Source organism: Salminus brasiliensis, chromosome 11 (genome assembly GCF_030463535.1).
Source record: "Salminus brasiliensis chromosome 11, fSalBra1.hap2, whole genome shotgun sequence".
NCBI lineage: Eukaryota > Metazoa > Chordata > Actinopteri > Characiformes > Bryconidae > Salminus > Salminus brasiliensis.
The window spans coordinates 19,002,614-19,022,247 of record NC_132888.1 but is presented as its reverse complement, the minus strand read 5'-3'; the positions used below and the strand labels follow the sequence as shown (position 1 = coordinate 19,022,247).

The window sequence follows — 19,634 nt, the reverse complement described above, 5'->3', positions numbered from 1 at the left end:
CTATGTAACTCTGGTGAAGTGGTCAGGACAGAACTCACGAGAACTGCATAACCCTGCATAACAAATGTTTGTCTGAATTGTGTAAAATCCTGTAATATTACTCTACCAATTCAGTTCACATGCTCCCTTCACTTTAGTGATGGTTTCCTTTAGTGGTGGCTCTAAGCACTCATTACACTGTCCGACTGTGAGGGAAGCTCAGGAGCAAGAAATGCCAATTTTCCATAGTGTTGCTGTCAGTATTTGATTCATGGCCTAATTAAGTTACAGGTGACTGTCGACCTCACATTCTCCCAAACATGTTTACACATTTAAGACATTGCAGGAAAAGATTACAGCTTCCAAAGAACTGGGAAGTGAACTTTAGAACTTTAGAACTTTAGAAGGTGTGGCCTGGAGAATGATGCCGTGCAGTGAAGACTGGGAACCTGAAGGTAGTGAGTGTTGAGGAAAGACTGGAAAAGCAAATGGAGCTTAAAGGGAAACCAGCGTACAGTAAGTATATACTCTAGACCTTATTACTTTCATTTATTAATATCACTGTAATTTTGGATTGTAGCCTCATTACACTGCATCTTCTTTTTGGAGTGTTTTTAGAATAGTGCTGAATGTGTGTATCATGTCAGTTGCTTATGAAAAAAATATGCTATATCAACATTATGATTAGCAACATCCTGACACTCTTGTCACTAAATGCAATCACATCCTCACAGCAATGCCCTTAAATCTAATAAAAAGGCTGCTCTAGACAGTAGAGACAGTTGCTCCAACAAACATAGGATGAAGTCTTTTTTAATACCCTTGATTTCAGAAGAAACGATGAAAAAATTAGCAGGTGTCCTAATACTTTTGTCCATATGGTGTAGTATTAACCCACCTGTAAAGTTCACCCTGTAGGTAGAAATTTGAAAGTAAGAAAGAAATTTGGCATCTACAGCTCAGTAGTGCGCCTCTGTGGTACAGGGTGTCCTGTGGTATCTAGCATCAAGACATTAGCAGTAAGTCCTGTAAGTAATGAGACGGAGGCTTCCATGGACTGCATCATTTAGTCTTGGTTGCCCATGATGACCCTGTCCCTGGTTTACTGGTTGTCCCTCCTTGAAACACGTTTGGTAGATACTGACCACTACATACCAGAAACACCCACAAGACCTGCCTGGTGTTTTGGTGATGTTCTGACCCAGTGCGTAGCCATTAAATGTTCTGCTTCCAATATATTAACTTCAAGGACTGACTGTTCACTTGCTGCCTATTATATCCCACCATGTGAAGATGCCACCGTGACAGATAATCAGTGTTATTCCCTTTACCTCAGTGGGTTTTGATGGCATGGCTGGTCAGGGTAGCCTGATTCCCAAATTACTTTCTGTAAGACTTTGTAAGTGTGTACTGTTTTGGTCATTCTTTTCAACCCCTACATAGCAAGTAGATAACCTTTTGAGCCCCATTTGTGGACGGTAAGTTCTGTTATGTCATGGTGATATTATAAACATAATGAGTCATATGTGGAATTACAGAAGAACAATCCTTACGCAAAGCCTCAAGTGACTTATTACCTAATGTCTACTTTACCTGTGTGGCCTAGTTGGAATAAAAAGGCATTTCCCTCCTGCAGATGGAGATCAGGGTGTGTCTGTACTGGCCCTCGTGCTGCTGGGCCGGAGGAATGTTGGTAAGACCATGACAGGGAATACGATCCTTGGAAGCAGGCAGTTTGAAACTGGGGTGAAGACCAAGCAGACTGTGAAGAAATATGGCTGGGTGGATGGACTGAGACTGGCAGTAGTGGACACCCCTGGCTGGAGTGTGTTTGGCTTAGTCAACGCAGAGCAGGTGAGGCATGAGCTCCGCCGCAGTGACATGTTGAGCTCTTTTGGGCGTCGGACTTTCCTGCTGGTCATCCCGGTGGATGAGTTCAGCAGCAGAGAAGGTCAGGCTGTGGAGGAGTACATGAGCATCCTTGGATCCAACGTGTGGAAGCACACCATGGTGCTCTTCACCTATGCTGATGAGCTGAGAGGGAGAAACATTGAAGAATATATTAAGGAAAGTGGCAAGCCTCTCCAGAAGGTCCTGGAGATGTGCCACAACAGATACTACGTCTTCAGCAACAAACTGAGTGACAGGTACTACCAGGTCAGTCAGCTCATTCAGACTGTGAAGAAAATGTGCTGAACTGGGGTCAGAAGCATTCAGACGTTATTGCTATAATGTATATATTACTATATTCTGCTTTTTCTGGCTTTTGCTTGGATTGATCATGAGGAATAAACATTCCCCTTAGTGCTCAGTAGTGCTGAGCAGTATTGCAAAAAAGAAAAAATAGTAACACCAATAATTTCACCATATTTTCCAATCAGGATGGCATGGTATAGATGATTTACATGCTGTTTTAATACAGTTAATGAACTTTCTGAATCCTGTTGCTTTATGCTAAACCATAGACATGACAATATTGGGTTTTTGATGTTTTTTATTTAACTGTTTCTGTGGCAGAATGAGTGTAAATCCTGAATGGTAAAATGTTGTCATTTTTAAGTTTGGGCACCTTGCGTGTTCTGTACTTTCACCTTTTGAAACTGTGGAGGTGATTTCAGGAGTCCTCCAGGAAAAGGTTTTTAGAGGAACTCTAAAAATAAAAATCTTTGCTAAAAGACCAGGTTCATTACAGTAAGAGAAATCCAGGTTCCTCATAGTTAGATCCAAATATAGTTGCCTAAAGATCCTCCAGAAACCTTAAGTCAAATCCAGATTTCATACTGAGCAATCCCAAACGTTCTCACTGACACCTCTAAGGGCCTGCTGACACCTGGCATTACCATGCGTTTTGTATCCGGATAGTATCTGGAGGAATGATGGAGGTTCTACATCGTGATGGAACAGTAGATGGTTCTCGCATTCTCATCACATTCTCTATCAAGTGGTTGGTGTGGAGCAACAGGTAACACCACTACCTGCCAGTGAGCTACTACACCATGTGGGAGACTGGAGTTTGATTCCCGGTCTGGGTGGCTATGCTGCGCAACACCAATAAGAGTCCTTGGGCAGGACTCCTAACACTACATTGACCCATCTCTGTAATACCAGTAATGGTTACTAAGTCACTCTGGATAAGAGCGTCTGCTAAATGCCGTAAATGTAAATGTATCAGAAAATGTGATGGACTATTTTAACCGTCAGGGGGAAACTCTGCTAATGCTGCTCTCAGCTACCGATAAATAAGCACAAGCGCACACACACACACGAGAGAGAGTGAGAGATGGAGCAAGACCCACAGTAATAATCACTAATAGTAATAATTCTTTTATTAACATTCTTTTTTTACAGACGTATTTCCGCTTGCCTGACGGAATCCGATCACAGAAAAGACCTTCCTTTAACCCTGTATTAAATGTGGATAAGATCAGACTCTGACTACCCCTGATTGTGTGATCATAATCCAATCACGACACGCCTTGAAAGGGTTTACACCTGGCTTTTCTTACGGACAACTGAAATCTGAACGTGATCCAATCACCAAAAACACATGCTAATGCCAGATGTAAGCATGCTCTAAGCTCTAAGACGAGCATGTATAACCTAGAGGGTTTTGCAGTGTAGAAGTTAGAGCCCTTCCCTTCTTTTTGGGGGGATTTTCACCCATTCATCCTTCAGTCTTCTAGTTCTTTTTGATGATTTTTGATGCTGCCTCGCAGTCTTGCACTGCTCTCCTGTCTACCTATAGATTTTCTGTGATGTTTAGGTTGGCTTTTAAGGTTTTTACAGATAGAATTATGTTTGCTTCTAAGATTAGGTGTTTATGTAATAGAGACCATTCTTCCCTAATTCCTTAGCCACACTGGCTGCAACACAAGCTCAAAGCATGACCCCCATTATTTCTCTTAATTGCAATTCCTGATAGCATTATGAATTGAGAAAACGGCAACCTGAACACTCTTATTATCTACTTATAGCCTTTTTCTGCTTTGTTGGCTTCACTTTGCAGGGAATTGGCATCACCTGTGATTGTGATGCTATGCTTGATTGTAAGCAAGCTTGATTAGCGCTAACAAGCAAATTAAGGTCTGAGACCCTGGCTCTAATCTTTTGCCATGCCCAAATTTTTGGATGGTGTTGCTTTCTTTTTTCACTCTAAATTAGCACAAAACAAAAATAACACTAATCTTGCTTAAGATATTCAAAAGAAATGTTTTTGTTTTGAGATCATCCTATATTTAATTATATAATTCTTCACAGTAACAGAGCTTTTTAGCAGGAGTGCCCAAACTTGCATGCGACTGTATATACATACTTGATTTACTGCTTAAGTTAAACACTTAGTATTAATATTTGCATGTAAATCTGAAAATGGAAGGTCAGGAGCAAGGCTTGTGTATCAACCTGCCTGTGTTAATAAAAGAAAGTACTATGGTTGGTGCTGGTGTTATTACTGGAAAAGTTGTGCGGTACAAACAGAGACTGACATTATCGTGTCTCAAATGAATCTGTTTAATAAACAAAGGCTGTAGTTCTAGAGTTCCAGAAAGGACATGAAGAACTGATCTTCATTGAACAATTAACACATTTTGTCATTGAACACAAAAAAAAATTTGAAACTTCTTCAGTTGCATGGGCTGTTTTGTATCAGATGGGCTGGACGTGTTCATTTGAAACAGGGAAGGTGCTAAAGACAGGGCGAATACATTCTAAAATTCCACAGGTAGGACCTATGCTCAGTACCAGTCAAATTCTAATAGAACATCCTCTGTACACAGTTCTCTGAGCTGGACGAGGGAATGTCAGCTACAGACTACGGAGATATGCATGAATTTGGCAGAACGATATAAAAAGAGCAAAAGACTTGTCCATTTTGTTTTCTTTTGTTCTGTACAATAAAGGCTTCGTGAAGGTGAAGGCTCAGGGTGGGGGGGGGGGCAGAAGGAAAAAGAATAATAGATTGAAGCACAAACTTCTAGTAAAGAAGAGTTCACTGGACGCCGCCTCTCAGCATCGCTGCCAGCGCTGCTATAGAACACATGGGGCAACTTATTATTAACACATGTACAGGTGAAAGCAACCGAATCTCTGCGGTGCCTTCAGTCGTTCAGTTTGAAACTGGCCTTTAATGCACCTCTGCAGTGCACCGTAGCGGACGGCCAGAGGGAAAGCAGAGCTGATCTGCGTGCGCTCTTAAAAATAAAGGTGCTACAAAGGGTTCTTTGAGCGATGCTGGGAACTGTGAGTGTGCAGATCCTTGACATCCACTTCTTTAAACATTTAGAAGGTTCTCTTTTACACACATGGCTCTCCTGTGGCATCGCTCAAAGGACCCTGTGTAGCATCTTCTTTTTAAAGAGTGTGGACGCCCGTCAGCAGCAGCGGGTCACATGATCACGTATCCACATCCTGCACCCTGAACAGACGAACGGACAGATGGACGGACCTTTAGCATTAGAGCTGCCATGCAAAGACAAATGTGAGGTTTCTTGTTTTCCTGGAGGGCCTCGTAAAGAGCATGAACGGAGACTTGTGGCAGTTGTAGGCAAGTATCAAACTGCTTAATAAAAAAAAAAAAAAAAAAAAGTTGTGCTCTTGGATTGAGTGGCGGGGCATCCCATGCCAGCAGCCTCCGCCACTTCTCACACGCTGCGCTCCAATGCATTCATCCAGGAAGGGGGAAAAATAAAAAAAGAACATCACACATGCACATACAAATATTTAAATATTTACACAATGCAACCATTCGTTTGTAAAAAAAAAAGCTACAGTATTAATATGAACATAAAAAAGCTTGTTTCAGTATCGCCGATTCAAACGAAAAGGTAAGTAAAGTAACTACTCAAGTATTTTGACCGTTATTGTTGATGAACCTTGCGGCTGTGTGCTCAGCCTGTAAATGACCCTGATCGCAGAGAGAGCTGGGAAGGCTCTTCATCTCCCCACACAGGAGAAGCTTGCGTCCTCGTTAGTCCTCGCTGCTGCTTCAGTGCTGTCTCACATTTTTCTCTCCTTTTGTGAATCTCCTGAAGTCCTCTCCACGTCTGCGCCAATAAAGTGCATTTGATTCAAAAAAACAAAGTCATTACATTAGAAATCTCAGGCTACCGTGCGAAAGACAACTCGCCAGAGGTGAGCATGTGCGAGCGTGATCGGTGCAGTCGTGTGTGTGTGTCTGTGGGCTTTATTATTACAATAATTACAGTCTATCCTGGGTCCAACTATGTCTCAAGCCCTCGTTCAACATGACATCCTAACATAACATTACAACACTATGACATCGATCTAAAACCAATAAATAACTGCAACAGCGTCACTGAATACAATACAAAAACAAGCCATTGCAAAAAACAAACAAACAAACAAACAAAAGATTCAAGGGAAATTTGATTTGCATCAAAATGTCCGCTCAGTCTTGTTGCTGGGCGCTGAGCTGAGCCCGACTCAGTGTAAAAAGAGCAAAACAGCAAAGTCCTCGGATGTTCTGAGTTGCTCCATGATGTGCGGTGAGCTCACAAAAACCATAGAAACCAACAGGAGATGGCTCACTCCGCAGCCCGACGAGTCCGACGCCGCTTTCTTCACAATAAAATCTCTATTGATACATTTCATCTTTGGTAGTGAATTTGTGCACGTGTCCCACTCAAACGTTTGTCCGTTAAAGAAAAAAATAATAATAATACTTGATCTGTTGTTTCAGGCGGGTCCATGAAAAAAAGAGGAATAATTAAAAATGGAAAGTGCTTAGACTGCTACGAAACTGGAGAAGGGGGATTTAAAGAGGTCCTCTGGTTTGAGTGACTTGAGAGGAGGGTGGTCCCTGGGGCCAGTGGGGTCGCGGGTGGCAAGAGGCTGCTACTCGTACAGTGTGACGGTGCAGTAACACAACGCAGAGATCCGCCGATCCACACTCGCCTTATCTGCACACACACAAACACAGGAGAAATACATTATAGGCACAGAAGAAAAAAAACAAGGTGGAGCTCCTGAGCAGACTGTCTGCACAGCTAAACTAAACTAAAGAACACTGACTATGTTAACATTCAGATCACTTCTGATTATCAGATCATCGGTAATTTCAATTCGATTCAAATAGTCCAACTAAAGCCTAATCTGGACTCGATTAGTTTTTCAGGTCTATATAAAAAAATCCACATCTCTTCATAAGACATAAACTCTCAGCAACAAATTCACCAGAAAATTCCAGAGTTTCTATCACACTGTCACATGATCACATTCATTAACAGCTGTGCCTAAAACGTATAAGAGAAGCTGGGCCTTATTTCAGTTCGGGGCAAATAACATTTTTCATTTTTGATCCATTTTTATTTCATGATCAGAAAAGTTTTCATTTTGGTTTTTGCTTTGAGATTTGGAAAATGTTTAATATCTTCCAATGGATCTTGGATATATGCATTCAGAGACTAAATATGGTTCACAGCTCCAACATTTCTTTTCCTCAATGCCTTTACTTTTCTCAGAAGTAGGAAAAACCGGTAGGGATAGAAATTAAATCCCAGAAGAGCTCCTGGGACAAAGAGAATAACCACAGGAACCTATTTAAATTGAGCCCTGTTCTAATATGGCTTATGATGTGATTATGTTAACAGAACAGTTTGACTATAATGGTGTAAATGAAATGTAAGTAGACCTAAGGTTAAAGTGTTAAAATGTGGTCCAGGCTGATGTTAGCTGCACTGCTTGAAATAGGTTTGGACCGGTGGAATAACTTTACTATATAAATCAGCTGAAAAAATGAAAAAGGTGGAAAGTTGGACCATGCTGACATGCATGCAAACTGGACTGTAAATGCCCCAGCCTATTTTACAACTCTTTCAAAGATCTTGGTCACCTAATGAGTGCAAGCGAACGATGTACACAAGTTATTTTGGGTCAGTTCTTCTCTAAGCATGAAATAACCCTTAGAAGTCAGGTATCACTTATATATCACGTACAGCAGAGGAAATGTTAATAATGTAGATTTTAAACCTTCACTCACTACATCTGTAAGTAGAAGAGAAAACCCAGGTTTATTGGAGCATTAGTCTTGAGATACTCACACTTTGTTACGTTTTCTATGTCTGCAGGGTCCTGCAGGATCTTGCTAAGACCCTCCAACAGCATGGCAGCTTTGCTATAACGATATGCAATGTCCTCAGTCTGCTGAAACATCTCATCCAGCGCTGCTGACTGCACCTGATACAAACACAAAAACACAGGCAGGCCGTGTCAAGCCTTTGCAAGGACTCACAGATGCACAACTATGCACACACTACGGTCTGTCGCTTACTCACCATCTCCACAGCGTGGTTGTATATCAGTTTCTCGGCTGTTACACTGTTAATTTCATCCACGAAGCGCTGCTTGTCTGAGAAGAAGTGGTTGAGTTTGTCTGTGAGGCGTCGGCACAGAGAGATGCAGCTCTTGTAGCGCTCATTCAGGTTTTTAACCACTGCCAAACACAAAAAGAGACATGAGACACAATTCCACTGTTTACATATGTGACAGCCCTAGTGAAACACTAACCATCTTATCATCAGTTACACCAATTGGCAATACAGGTATTTCACACTCACTCCTAGCAATTATGTCAAATACAAGTACTCACCTTGTTTGACAGCGGTGGAGGGATTGAGCTTGGCAGACTTGATCTGGGCCTTGGCCAGGTGCAGAGAGGAGGCCAGCAACTGAGCAGCCTTCATGTACAACACCAGTTGCTCGACCTGCCTGCAGGGGGCAATGCAGAGGGGTATACGTGAGCATGTATATACATGTGTGATGTGGGGGCACTAGCTGCATCTCAAAGCCTAGGCTGCAGCCATTATGTCACTAAATGAATGGATGGTGTCTGAATGAGCTCTGCACTAGCCAGGCCTCTCCTACCACGACAGCAAATTTGGCTTTGGGACACAGCGTCTATGAGTGCAGTTAGCCATACTAGTGTGTACTGCTAGCTGGTCTGGGTGTGTATGTGTGCGTGTGTGTGCAGACTTGTATCTTACCCCCATTCCTTGCTTAGCTGGCTGATTTGATCCACCACCACACTTTCCTGAGGGGGGTAAAGCGAGGCAGCAGAAACACCCAGGTCAGCACCTCCTGCTCTCACAGCGGCCATCTCCAGCACACAGTCAGTAAAGGACAGCATCATGCGCAGGTGCATTAGTGTGTCTGTGTGCTCTCGCTGCAAACATACACACACAATACATGTATTAGTAATTCTGGAGACATTCCTTTACAATCAACTGATAATATTTTTTTCTAAAGACGTTAATTTGAGATAAAACACGTCTTGGCTGATCTTCCAGGATATACAAGGTTTTGTGTACATTGGATTTCATTAAACTTCTATTCTGTTTTTTCATAAATGGCCTCATTTTAAGGACTGATTTAAAAACACCAGGGTCTTCTCACCTCCATCAGCGTCTCCTCTGGAAGCTCTGGAGCCTCAAAGGTGATAAAGCCATCCAGACTGGGTGGGGACGTGCCGTAGGGAACATAGCGCAGGCTGCTGGGGGCTGCTTCTGCTCCAGGAGGGGAGCTGCCAATGGCCATTCCTGGAGGTGAGCCCATACACACCTTCCCACTAGTGGAACAGAGTGAGCCACCTGAACTGTTGGAGCCTACTGTGGAGAGACATACACATACACATTTTACACTTGCACCAATATAAACTACAGTCAATTATGAGCAACTGATTTTAGCATGCAGTAGACAGCTACAAAGATCACTTCCATTAAAAGGGCTAGATAAAAGTCAGCTCGGAAAGTAAGTACTCTTAAAAACTGTCAACTGTAGGCAAACGTGATGCTCCTGTGACAAGGATAGTGAAGCAGGAGCTGTAGCTCAGTAATGAGTGAACAAGGTGAAGCTCTCACCTGAGGTGGTGCGTGGACGGGTGGCCAGATGGCTGCAGGTGGGAGGGGTGCTGCTGTTGGGTGGTGAGCCCACTGTGAACACCACAGTTCGGGGACTTGCCCCACCCGCTGCTGAACCACAGGAACCTACAGGAGCTGGCGAAGGAATGCACACATTTCTTAGAGAAGAAAACAATACAATGCAATAAACAGACCAAGTACAACATCAGAGATTACACAATTTGGACAAAAGTACTGGTACACCTGCTCATTTACTGTTTCTTACAAAATCAATGGTCTTAAAGCGCAAAAAGAGCATTAGTGAGTCAACATTCCACTTAAAGTAGCTGGGAGCCTTCATTAGAATGGGTACCCACAGACATATGAACATAAAGTGTAAATTTATCTGATTTAGTCAATTCTCTACTACATAAGAAATTATGTAACAGGAACAAACTCCTATCAGAGTGGAGTAAAGTCTGCTGTTATGTAACGAGCAAGGAAAGTTACCTGTGTCCATAGGTCTCTCTGTGTTTAAACTGTCTGTGCTGCCTTGGTATGGCTGCCCTCCCAGAGTTATTCTCACAGGCTGCTCTGACAAACGCCCTGTACTCACAGACCTGAGGAGCACAATCCAGCAAAAATTAATTGGAACACCCATTAGCAAAATCTCTATGTAACAGCAGGGAAAAGTAGTAAGAGTGCATGAAGTGTATGGTACCTTCCGAAGGTAGTTTTGCTGGCCTCGGGAGCCGAATGCCGGCCACTGGGATATGGAGAGCAGTGGTGAGCACAAATATCACGGGCGTCCATCAGTGTCTTGCTGGGAGTAGGACTGTCTGCTATTCCTTGCTGAGAGGCCAAAGCCATGAGATTGCAAGAGGCCTGTGTTTTAGGGATCTTGAACGGAGCTGTCGTCTGCAAAACAATGAAAAACAAGTAAGAAAGTAATCAGATTGATCTAAATAAGTATTATTTTCAAGATTACGCTACTTTTACTTTTAATTAAAATGTATTCCAATGCATAAAACCTACTTTGGTGGGTGACCCAATGATGGTAGGCAAGGGGGACTTCTGTAGCCAATCAGAGGTGCGAGGAGAGGAGCCCAGGTGTTTTGTGGGGGAGGTCCCTAGGTTGCCAGGGCGTCCCAACTGTGGCGAGTAGGTGGGAGGATAGGCTAGGTTGGTGGGCTGAACAGGGTCGGAAAGCTGCTTGTGCAGTTTTTGCTTGTTCTGGTAAACGTCTGTCAACGTGGGTGCACTCTGGAGTCGGGCTCCAAGCAACTGAGATGAGGGCACAGGGGATCCTGTAAAACAGACAATGCTTAGGGATCTACTCTTAAGTAATTTCACTGACTGAAGCCTCAATTAAAACATTCATGTGTCCACTAGATGGCACCATAGTCCACTGGAGATGTCAAAGCTTCAGTGAACTGCCAATAATTCTTAACAAAAGAGGCCACCGAGTTCATTGCACATGTTTGTTGCCTTCATTTTAAGTTGACAAGTAACTAATAGTATTTCAGCAGGGGTTTAAGACCGCTACTATAAACTGACACTAGAAGACAACAGGTGGAAGCTTCCAGGTCACATGACGGAATGTTATGTCTATGCTGAATCTCCATCAGCTGCACTGGCCACAACCACCGCCTAAACACTGCACTTATTAAAAGAAAACGCTGCTTTCTAAGTGGAGTTTCTATAGAGACCAGTCCTTTGGTAGAGCAATACAGGCACACTGTGACCCAGAGTAAGGTAAGCCAGAGGAAACAAAGACTCATGGGAATGTTAACAAGCTTAGAGTGAGAGCTATAAAAGACACCTGACTCAAGGGAGCAGAAAGCAAGGATTCTCTCAGAAAACATCTCTCTCTTTCTCACACACACATTGTGTGCTCTACTCACCACCAGAGGAGCTGCGGCTGCGTGCCTCGTGGCTGTGGGGATGTCCACAGCAGCAGTGGCCCAGCTGTTCAGGAATAGTGCCCACTGGACAAAAAGCACACAGACAGACATGTCACAACATGCCCTGAACTTATTAATACAACCCACCCAAACATAAAACGTGTACGTCTCCCTGGCAACTGCACTTTTAAACATTACAAAGTGAAAGAGGCTAGAGAATAATGTACATGGATGTGCCAAAACAGACTGCCAGATTAAGTAAAAACACTGATGAAATGGCCAACAATGGATATGCGAATGTCAGAACTGGATCCTGGAGCATTGGAAAAATTTGTCTGGTCTGACAAGATATGTTGTCCAATCCTCTGCAGCTCTACCTTGTATTAAATTACAGGACATTTTCCACTAAAGACCTGGTGCTAGATAAAACAGGGCACCTTCAGAAGTCTTTCAGAGTGAGCTGTTTAAGTGGCATGCAGAGAATTAAAACATATTAAGTCATAATGTCTTGGCTCATCAGTGTAAATATATTATACAGTATATGTAGAATGAATATTTTTAGTCCAGGGTTTGTCAATGTCAATGTAGCATTAGGTGTCATCTTCCTGAACTAATGAACTTGTAGACAGAAAAAATGAAGAGAAAGAGAAAGAGAGAAAGTTTCTTACCCAGGGGTGAGGGTGAGTATGGGCGGGAGCTGCCTGTGGAGAGTCTTCTGCCCACAGTCTGGACCGCATCGGCCGGGCTGGGAGATCCAGAGGCAGCTTTAGGAAAGCCCATGGGGCTGGTGTTGGACCGGCGAACTGTGCCTGACCTGCAGCCAGACAACGCAAAACCACACCTGTTACAACCAGTCATAACATTCTTACACCCTACCAGACACACCTGTACACATAAATACACACACATACTGCAGTGTGTCCAAACGGCAGGCAACGATGTTTGCAAGGGAAAGCAATGCTCCGTCAGTGCTCACATTTCACAGACGTATTTCTCCTGGCTTCACTTGCTCTCCTGACAAATATCCTCAAAAATCCTCAGCAGAGCTTTCCGAAAGCACAACCCAAAAACAAAGCTGCGGTAATCTGTCCTCTTACGGGTTGTTGGAGAATTTGTGAAAAACAATTGCTGTCACTTGGTCTTTAGCGTAAGAAAACAAACATGACTCATGAAATCCCAGTGGCAGGTCTGCCCGGCAGCTTGCAGGCTGGTTTGTAGCGCTCTTTAGCACGGCTGCTAGCGGAGAGGGCTAATGGAGAGTGTGAAGCAGCTCAGTCCTGGTTGACGGGAAGGAGGATCTGAGGCGGTGTGTTTAATCCTTGTTCGAGACACAGAGCCAGGCCAAGGGATGTGGGACAGCCCCCCTGGCCAGCAGGCCCTGGGCCCTGGGCTGGGCCTGGTCTGAATGGGAGGTGGTGGAGGTTGAACAAGCTTAATCAGAAAGCTCCCTGCTGGCCACCTGCCTAAACCCCACCGGCACCATGCTGAGACAATCGCCTCAAAAACAATAGCTGCCTCTCTCTCTCACTCTTTCTCTTTCTCTCACTTCCCTCTCTCTTTCTGTGTGTCAGGCTTTTTTAACTTGGCTGTTTTGTTCCGTTTTGCTTTTAAGGTTTTGGTAATTAACTTGTGAGTTAATTAACTAATAAGTGGCATCAATAACTATGTGCTAATCTGACAAACTCAAAAACAGTGTATGGGATAAGACTGCTTAGTATGACCTAGCACTTTTTGCTACTCTTCTTAACCTCCCTTCCTCCCTCCAAGTTTCCGTCCCATTCAGGGAGTCTTCAAACTCAGTGCCCATACAGACCACAGCACAGATATTCTGATGCAACCTGGACAGCAGCTGATGTAAACCAAAGCAACCTTCTAAAGATTAGTCAGAGTGAGTCACAGAAGAAGAGCATGACAACTCCTTCACAGCATTTACTAAAGTGGATTGTTTGTTAAGTTTCAGCTTGCAAGAGTAGAGCGTTCAACTGGACACTATCAGTCTCTTACCTGGGAGAGCCGTAGAGGGTGGTGGTGGGGCTGCTGGAAAGATTCTGCTTGATGCGCTGGTAGTTGCGCACCTGTGTAGGCACAGGGATGGGGGTTGTCTCGGCCCGAGGGGACACCATCGGAGTCTGGCCTGAGGAGGGCTGGGGCTGCCTGGACATAGCAGAGAAAAACGCCATGATCCACTCGGTATGCTTCTGCTGAACCATGTTGGCAAACAAAAACACTAACACAGCTCAAAGTTCAAAAACGTTCCTTCTTCCACAAGAAAAGATCTGTTCATTTTCTGAACATATCAAACAAAAAAAGTTCATTACTAAAATTAGAACATCGTTGCAGAGAACTGAGTGAGAGAGCTCAGAGCTCACTTCTTTGTTTAAGGTTTGTTAACAGCGGCACATACAGTATAAAAAAAACGTTCCTGTTTATGGGGCTGGCCAAACAGCAGTGGGAGGAGCCACCATGTAAACACGTGCAGTTCCAGCCTATCATCAGACAGGAAGGAGGGGGTATGGGCTGAGCCAGCGGCAATGTGGTCTGAGCTTTAGGCCAACGGCATGTGCTGCAACTTCCCACTTTAAACAGCCACACCGGTTAAAAAAAAAAAAAAAGAGTTAATTTGCATTCTTTGTTTTCTAACCGGGAACAAAATGTCTTTAGACAGAAGTCATGAGTGGGTCACCCAAGCAGGGGGAGAGGTGGTGGCGTTCCATATGTATATGTACTTCTGGCTTTGGGGGAGGGGTGAGCTACATGCAGAGTTAGAAGGGAAATGTGCCATTAGGGCTTGGGGTTTAGCGTACTGGATTATGTAATAAGAGAGAGAGAGAGCAGGAGGGAGGGCCTGAAAGAGCAGCAGAAAGAGCAAGTACACGTGAGCTACACAAGGCCGTCCAGTCGAAGAAAACAAAGAGAGTTTCTTTGTTTGACTGAGTTCAGCATTGCACAGCACAAGAAAATGAAGAAAGAAACTAAAATAATCAAAAGTTGCTCAAACTAAATCATTTTACACAGCAAATCACTGTTTCTAATAAACGGTTTACTAAAAACAGAAACAGGGAGAGTGAGTCTATAATCTGAACCTGAGAGCTTTCAGCAAAGGCAGGATTATAGACCCCCTAAAAAATAGAATAACTGTAGAGTAATCCTGTAATAATCTACACCTTTATAAAAAGGTCATTTCTATTCTGGTTACATGGTTCTCCTCTATGGTGGAAAAAAAACCTTTATAGTTGGTTCTATAAAGAATCTATAAAAAGGATTCTATACAGTGCAAAAAATCAGTGTTCAATGACATAAACCGTAATGGCTCTATAAAAACTGTACTCTTAGCAAAAAGAGAATAAAGCACTGAAAAGGTCGTAACAATAATGGAACCCTTTTCATAGAACCCTTTCAAATAGTTCTATAAGGAACCACATACAAGAGGTTTCCCTTGTATTTGTAGAACCACAATACCAGGTCAAAGAACTTGGTATAACTATGCACTCACGTGGCTCTTCAATATAGAACCACTGCCTTTACTAAAGAACGCTTGGAGATCCCTTTCTCTTTTTTTAAAGTGTATATACAACAGGCTCTCTATAATTGAGACTATCCACAGCAACAGTACAAAAGTAATATGATTAATAATATATAAAATAAGTACATAAATAACGAAATAACCAAGCAATTAATTAATTATGTCCATCTTACGCAATATGAGAGCTAAAATTGTGGGTATTACCTTTGAGCAGAGCAAAAGTAAGCTTGCTTCAACCCTGGAATTTTGTTGCCCATCAGCTCAAGCTGATTGGCATCTGACTAAGGTGAGTGCAAATGAAGGTAGAAGACTCACTTGCTTCTTTTAAATGGGCTGTGTGGAAAAATTCCCAGTTTACTACGACAGCAACGTAAAGCGAGAACACTTACGCACTACAAGCTGTACCAACTACCCCATTGGGGACCATACGACACTAGGTGGAACAAACTGTAATTTGTACAAGTGACATACAACTCTAGTATTACACCTTTGGAGGATTTTCATCGCTTATTTCCCTGCTCTATCGAACCGTGATGTCTAAACTATGGCAAACAGAAAAAAAGTGAACTGCAATAAACCATATCAGTAATAAAATGGTTCTTTGAGTTGTCAAGGTTCTACATATATAACTACTGCCTTTACTAAAAATACTTTTAAGGAGGACACTATAAGTCATAGTAATTATCCAATTTACCTCAAAATACAGTATATAAATTCCTGCAGTGTTACTTAAATACAGCATTCCTGCAGGTCTTGAGTCTGAAACTGCTTTTTTCCTGCACTTTCTGACTCTGTTTTTACGGCTGGGTGTGCGTTGCTGTTGACCTGGTTTTGCATGTCTGCCGGGAGGCAGCACTGGGCCACTCGTCCTTTGGATCCACACTCTTGGGAATCAATGCACAAACAACAGAGTGAAAACAAGGCACGAGTGCGCTTCATGGGAACAGCGTGTAGAGCTGTAGTTCAGAGCTCCAGGAAAAATCTGCCTTTCTCCTGGAGGAGCTGGCACTCGGCCAGACGTATTGCATGAGTGTTCACATACACACAAACATGTTGAGAAACAGTGTGTGCAGCACTGCTCAGCCACCTCACCGCACATGATCACAGAGTGTGTTTTATGTCAGAGAGCGATTTGGAGGGTAACGACAGGCAGGAAGAAAGAGATGGACAAAAACAGAGAAACAAAGACTGTGCGTGTGTGCGCGTTTGGGAGAAGGCAATAACAGAGACATGACACAGTAGGCTGAATGTGTCTAGCTGCTGGGCTTGTACAGAAAGCGAAACAGGGGGAGGAAGTGGCTCTGAGCTCTGAGATGGTGCAGCAAGTTTGTAAAAAAAAACAGCTGCAAACTATTTCAGCAATTTCAGTTCATGAAAGCAAAAGTAAACATGGCTGGGAGACACACAGTAGTGTCATTTTGTAAAGCAGAACATGTCAGCAGCTAAAATCTCCACTGATAACAAAAGAATGTGAAAATACTGTATGTGACAATACAGCAATGGCATTTTGTTAAATTCTCACGCGCCAATGTTGATGGCATTACTGCTTTGACCAACAATTAAACAGCAAGACATTATCAAAGATTTCAAAATATTCTACTGAACATTGTAAGGAGGAAGCCTTATGTTAAGCCATTTGAAAAGACATGTGAAATGTGTGTATATCAGGCTGTTTACTGCTGTAAGAGAGATCAGCAGTTTTATTTTCTATAAGACATTAACTGCAGTAATAAGAAAACTGCTTATTAAGCTCATTTTAACTTTGACTTTAACATTGCTAAAAGCCAGACATCAACGTGTCCTGGCTGCGTGTCATTATATAGCAGAGCTTACTGTGTTCATGAGATCCTGCTGGTATGGGTTAAAGTTCATTACACATACATGTGGAGAAATTCTGCAAATTATTGAACTGCTTTGTTTTAGGCTGTGCCTGAAACTGCACACTACTACACTAAAAAGTATGTAAAATAGTGCTCCACCACCAGAAGTGCATTTATAAATGCAGTATGAAAAGTATAGAAGTATGTGGTTTGAAGTTTATGGTGTTGTTTATTGTGAAGGTTAAGTGCTTGTTAGCAATGTTAGCCTAGCATCCAAAAAACAAACTCCAAACATGTCTTGGCTAATTGACTGCAAGCGAGGTAACTGATTACACCCCTTTTTCACTGAATTACTCATCTCACAGACACCATTAAACTGCTTGAGAGATTTTTCTAATTTAAAGCAGCAGACAAAAATAGCTGCCATTATAGAATGTGTGAAGATGGGTCAGCTCACATACAGAAGGGAAGAATCCACTTCACATAAACACACACATGTGCAAAATCCCACAAACAGGACCCTTTTTCACAGCCTTGTGATTCACACTCTGGCCTGGCCACAACAGCTTGCTTGGGTGCAGAAATAGCAGACGCGTCATGCTAGGTCATATTCCCATAATGGAATCTGCTCTCTTCACCTTCATGATCAAACAGCTCAGAACAAAGAGCTGAAAATATCTCCACTGACATCAACAAGACAAACAGATCAACATGCTAATCCGAAACAATCCTGCATCTCTGTGAGGGGCAGTAGATGTTCATGTTTCAGCTCATGGAAGAACCGTAGATGTGTTGTGCACCAGTGGCCCAGTCTCGTCTTAAAATCTTTATGTTTGCTCAGCTTAGCCAGGCAAACACAGGGCTTGCAGTGTGGTTTAGTGTGGTATTGCAACTTGGTTAGAGTGTGTGACCGTGAATTATCGCTGTGTGAACCATGCCAGTGATGTCACACTCACCCTCCACACAGCAGAAACTCGCTGGACGGCCTGCGGCCAGTGGCGCCCATCGGCAGGTCATCTGAGGAGGAGAAAATAGGAGTAACTTCTCAGATACAATGATAGTGAATACAATGTGCATACTTAATTGAATACTATCACAATCAACCACTCAAACTTAATGCATTTAAAGCAGCATTACGCAAGAATTGGTATTTTGTGCTCCTGGGCTCCCCCTACAGTTGGGGAGTGTAATTCACTTCTGTTCCACTGTTATAAAAACAAATTGCGAGTTAAAGCTCTACACATGCATTTTTTTGCAAGCTGAGAGATATAGAATCAGCATGTGAAATGAAAGAAGCATGCGGACTGGCAGAGCAAAATAATATTACAAGATTTTACACAAATATGACTCGGGTTACACAGCGGTGTGTAGTGCACGCTCCACCAAAGTTCCCTAGTGCAGTATCAGCATTCCGAACCCGGAGTGGCGATGACAAAGACACCATTCTCCCTTTGACAGTCACTGTACCATCAAAATGATTCTGAAGCTGCTTTGTTTTAAGGTAAATTGCTACATAATGTTGCTTTAAATCACAGCACTGACATGCATGTTTACACTACTAATAAATACATGTGAGTCTAACTCACAGGACTGTTCTCCCGAAAGGTGGGGCACCAGAACAAAGTCGTCTGTGTCACAGGAGGAATTTTTGCTGCTGGTGCTGCCGCCAGACTCCTTGGACAACTGTAGGTAGTTGGGGGGGCCAAGAGGGGGCGAGGAGAGCACGTCTTCAGGCAAAGTCTGCATGTCTGGCAATGACTGCAGCAGAATGAAAAACAGACAGACAAAGAGAAAGAGGAAAAAAAACATTGTATTACCTGGAGCTGAGTCAGTAACAGCACTATTAATTCCCCTCCTAAGCACGGCTACTGTCATTCAGCTCCTGCAGTGGCGGCGGTGTGCAGGGATAATGCACCAGCTTTAATCCCAAAGCATCTGCCAGCTGCAGTAGGGTGACAGTGGGCTTAGGTAAAATGAGGTGATGAACTCACCGGGGGAGAGACATAACGGCAGGACGGCGAGCTGCCGCAGGTGCTGTCCGAGACTAAGCCAGGACATGCAGGTACCGGCACAGGGCATGCTGGGTAAAAAAAAGAGCACATATCTCACTTGATAAGCAGACCGAGATCAGTCTCATTGTAAAATGCTCAATATTTTCTATCATACGATAAGTGTTCTCACATTTTTTAATGGCCGACGGTTGCTCCAAGAAGGGATGGCTGAAAAATGTATCTGCAGGGAGAAAGGGGTGGGGTGAGTTTAAAAGAGACAGTGAATAATACAGGCTTCATCCAGGGTAATGACCTCAGAAAACACATTCATTCATCATAGCCTGCCAGGCCCTTAAATGGAAGAGCTTCACTGACCAAAATCCATACGGTCCTTCTGATTCCTCTGCAGCAGGCCCAGCAGCAGATCTGCAAGCTGAGGAGACGTCTCCCTCGGGATGCTGGAAACAGGAAGGAAGCTCTCTTTTAGTTGAAAGGTCAATAGAGACCATGTTTCAATATAGCTTTGAGTGTACTGAGTCACGTCGCCACCATCAACAGTCACTGTG

The 19,634-nt window shown here is 43.2% G+C and overlaps 2 protein-coding genes across 3 annotated transcripts in view; one reads left to right on the top strand and one right to left on the bottom strand.

Annotated features, from left to right (window-relative positions):
* The first annotated feature begins 450 nt into the window (after positions 1 to 450).
* LOC140565541 (GTPase IMAP family member 4) lies at positions 451 to 2,437 on the top strand. Its single transcript, XM_072691487.1, has 2 exons — positions 451 to 495; positions 1,616 to 2,437. The coding sequence occupies exons 1-2, from the start codon at positions 468 to 470 to the stop codon at positions 2,173 to 2,175; spliced, it is 588 nt and encodes a 195-aa protein (XP_072547588.1). The 5' UTR covers positions 451 to 467; the 3' UTR covers positions 2,176 to 2,437.
* A 2,035-nt stretch (positions 2,438 to 4,472) lies between these two features.
* ulk2 (unc-51 like autophagy activating kinase 2) overlaps positions 4,473 to 19,634 on the bottom strand; it is a 35,993-nt gene continuing 20,831 nt past the window's right edge. Inside the window, exons 10-27 of one of the 2 annotated variants that reach the window (XM_072692075.1) lie at positions 19,444 to 19,526; positions 19,259 to 19,309; positions 19,069 to 19,157; positions 18,664 to 18,835; positions 18,034 to 18,094; positions 13,739 to 13,888; positions 12,403 to 12,548; positions 11,735 to 11,818; positions 10,866 to 11,137; positions 10,552 to 10,748; positions 10,341 to 10,450; positions 9,852 to 9,986; positions 9,388 to 9,596; positions 8,979 to 9,157; positions 8,585 to 8,703; positions 8,271 to 8,428; positions 8,037 to 8,172; positions 4,473 to 6,896 (exon numbers count right to left, since the gene is read on the bottom strand). In XM_072692075.1, the coding sequence (XP_072548176.1) occupies positions 6,832 to 6,896; positions 8,037 to 8,172; positions 8,271 to 8,428; positions 8,585 to 8,703; positions 8,979 to 9,157; positions 9,388 to 9,596; positions 9,852 to 9,986; positions 10,341 to 10,450; positions 10,552 to 10,748; positions 10,866 to 11,137; positions 11,735 to 11,818; positions 12,403 to 12,548; positions 13,739 to 13,888; positions 18,034 to 18,094; positions 18,664 to 18,835; positions 19,069 to 19,157; positions 19,259 to 19,309; positions 19,444 to 19,526 (2,416 nt within the window). In that variant the 3' untranslated portion in view covers positions 4,473 to 6,831. Of the gene's footprint in view, positions 6,897 to 8,036; positions 8,173 to 8,270; positions 8,429 to 8,584; positions 8,704 to 8,978; positions 9,158 to 9,387; positions 9,600 to 9,851; positions 9,987 to 10,340; positions 10,451 to 10,551; positions 10,749 to 10,865; positions 11,138 to 11,734; positions 11,819 to 12,402; positions 12,549 to 13,738; positions 13,889 to 18,033; positions 18,095 to 18,663; positions 18,836 to 19,068; positions 19,158 to 19,258; positions 19,310 to 19,443; positions 19,527 to 19,634 lie in introns of both variants that reach the window. The other variant, XM_072692074.1, reaches the window with a different exon arrangement.

What these genes read in the sequence shown, in the direction of transcription:
- LOC140565541 (XM_072691487.1), top strand. Translation starts at nt 468, where the DNA reads ATGGAGCTTAAAGGGAAACCAGCGTACA. An exon ending in TAAAGGGAAACCAGCGTACA is followed by an intron (nt 496 to 1,615) that starts GTAAGTATATAC and finishes TCCCTCCTGCAG; the next exon opens with ATGGAGATCAGGGTGTGTCT.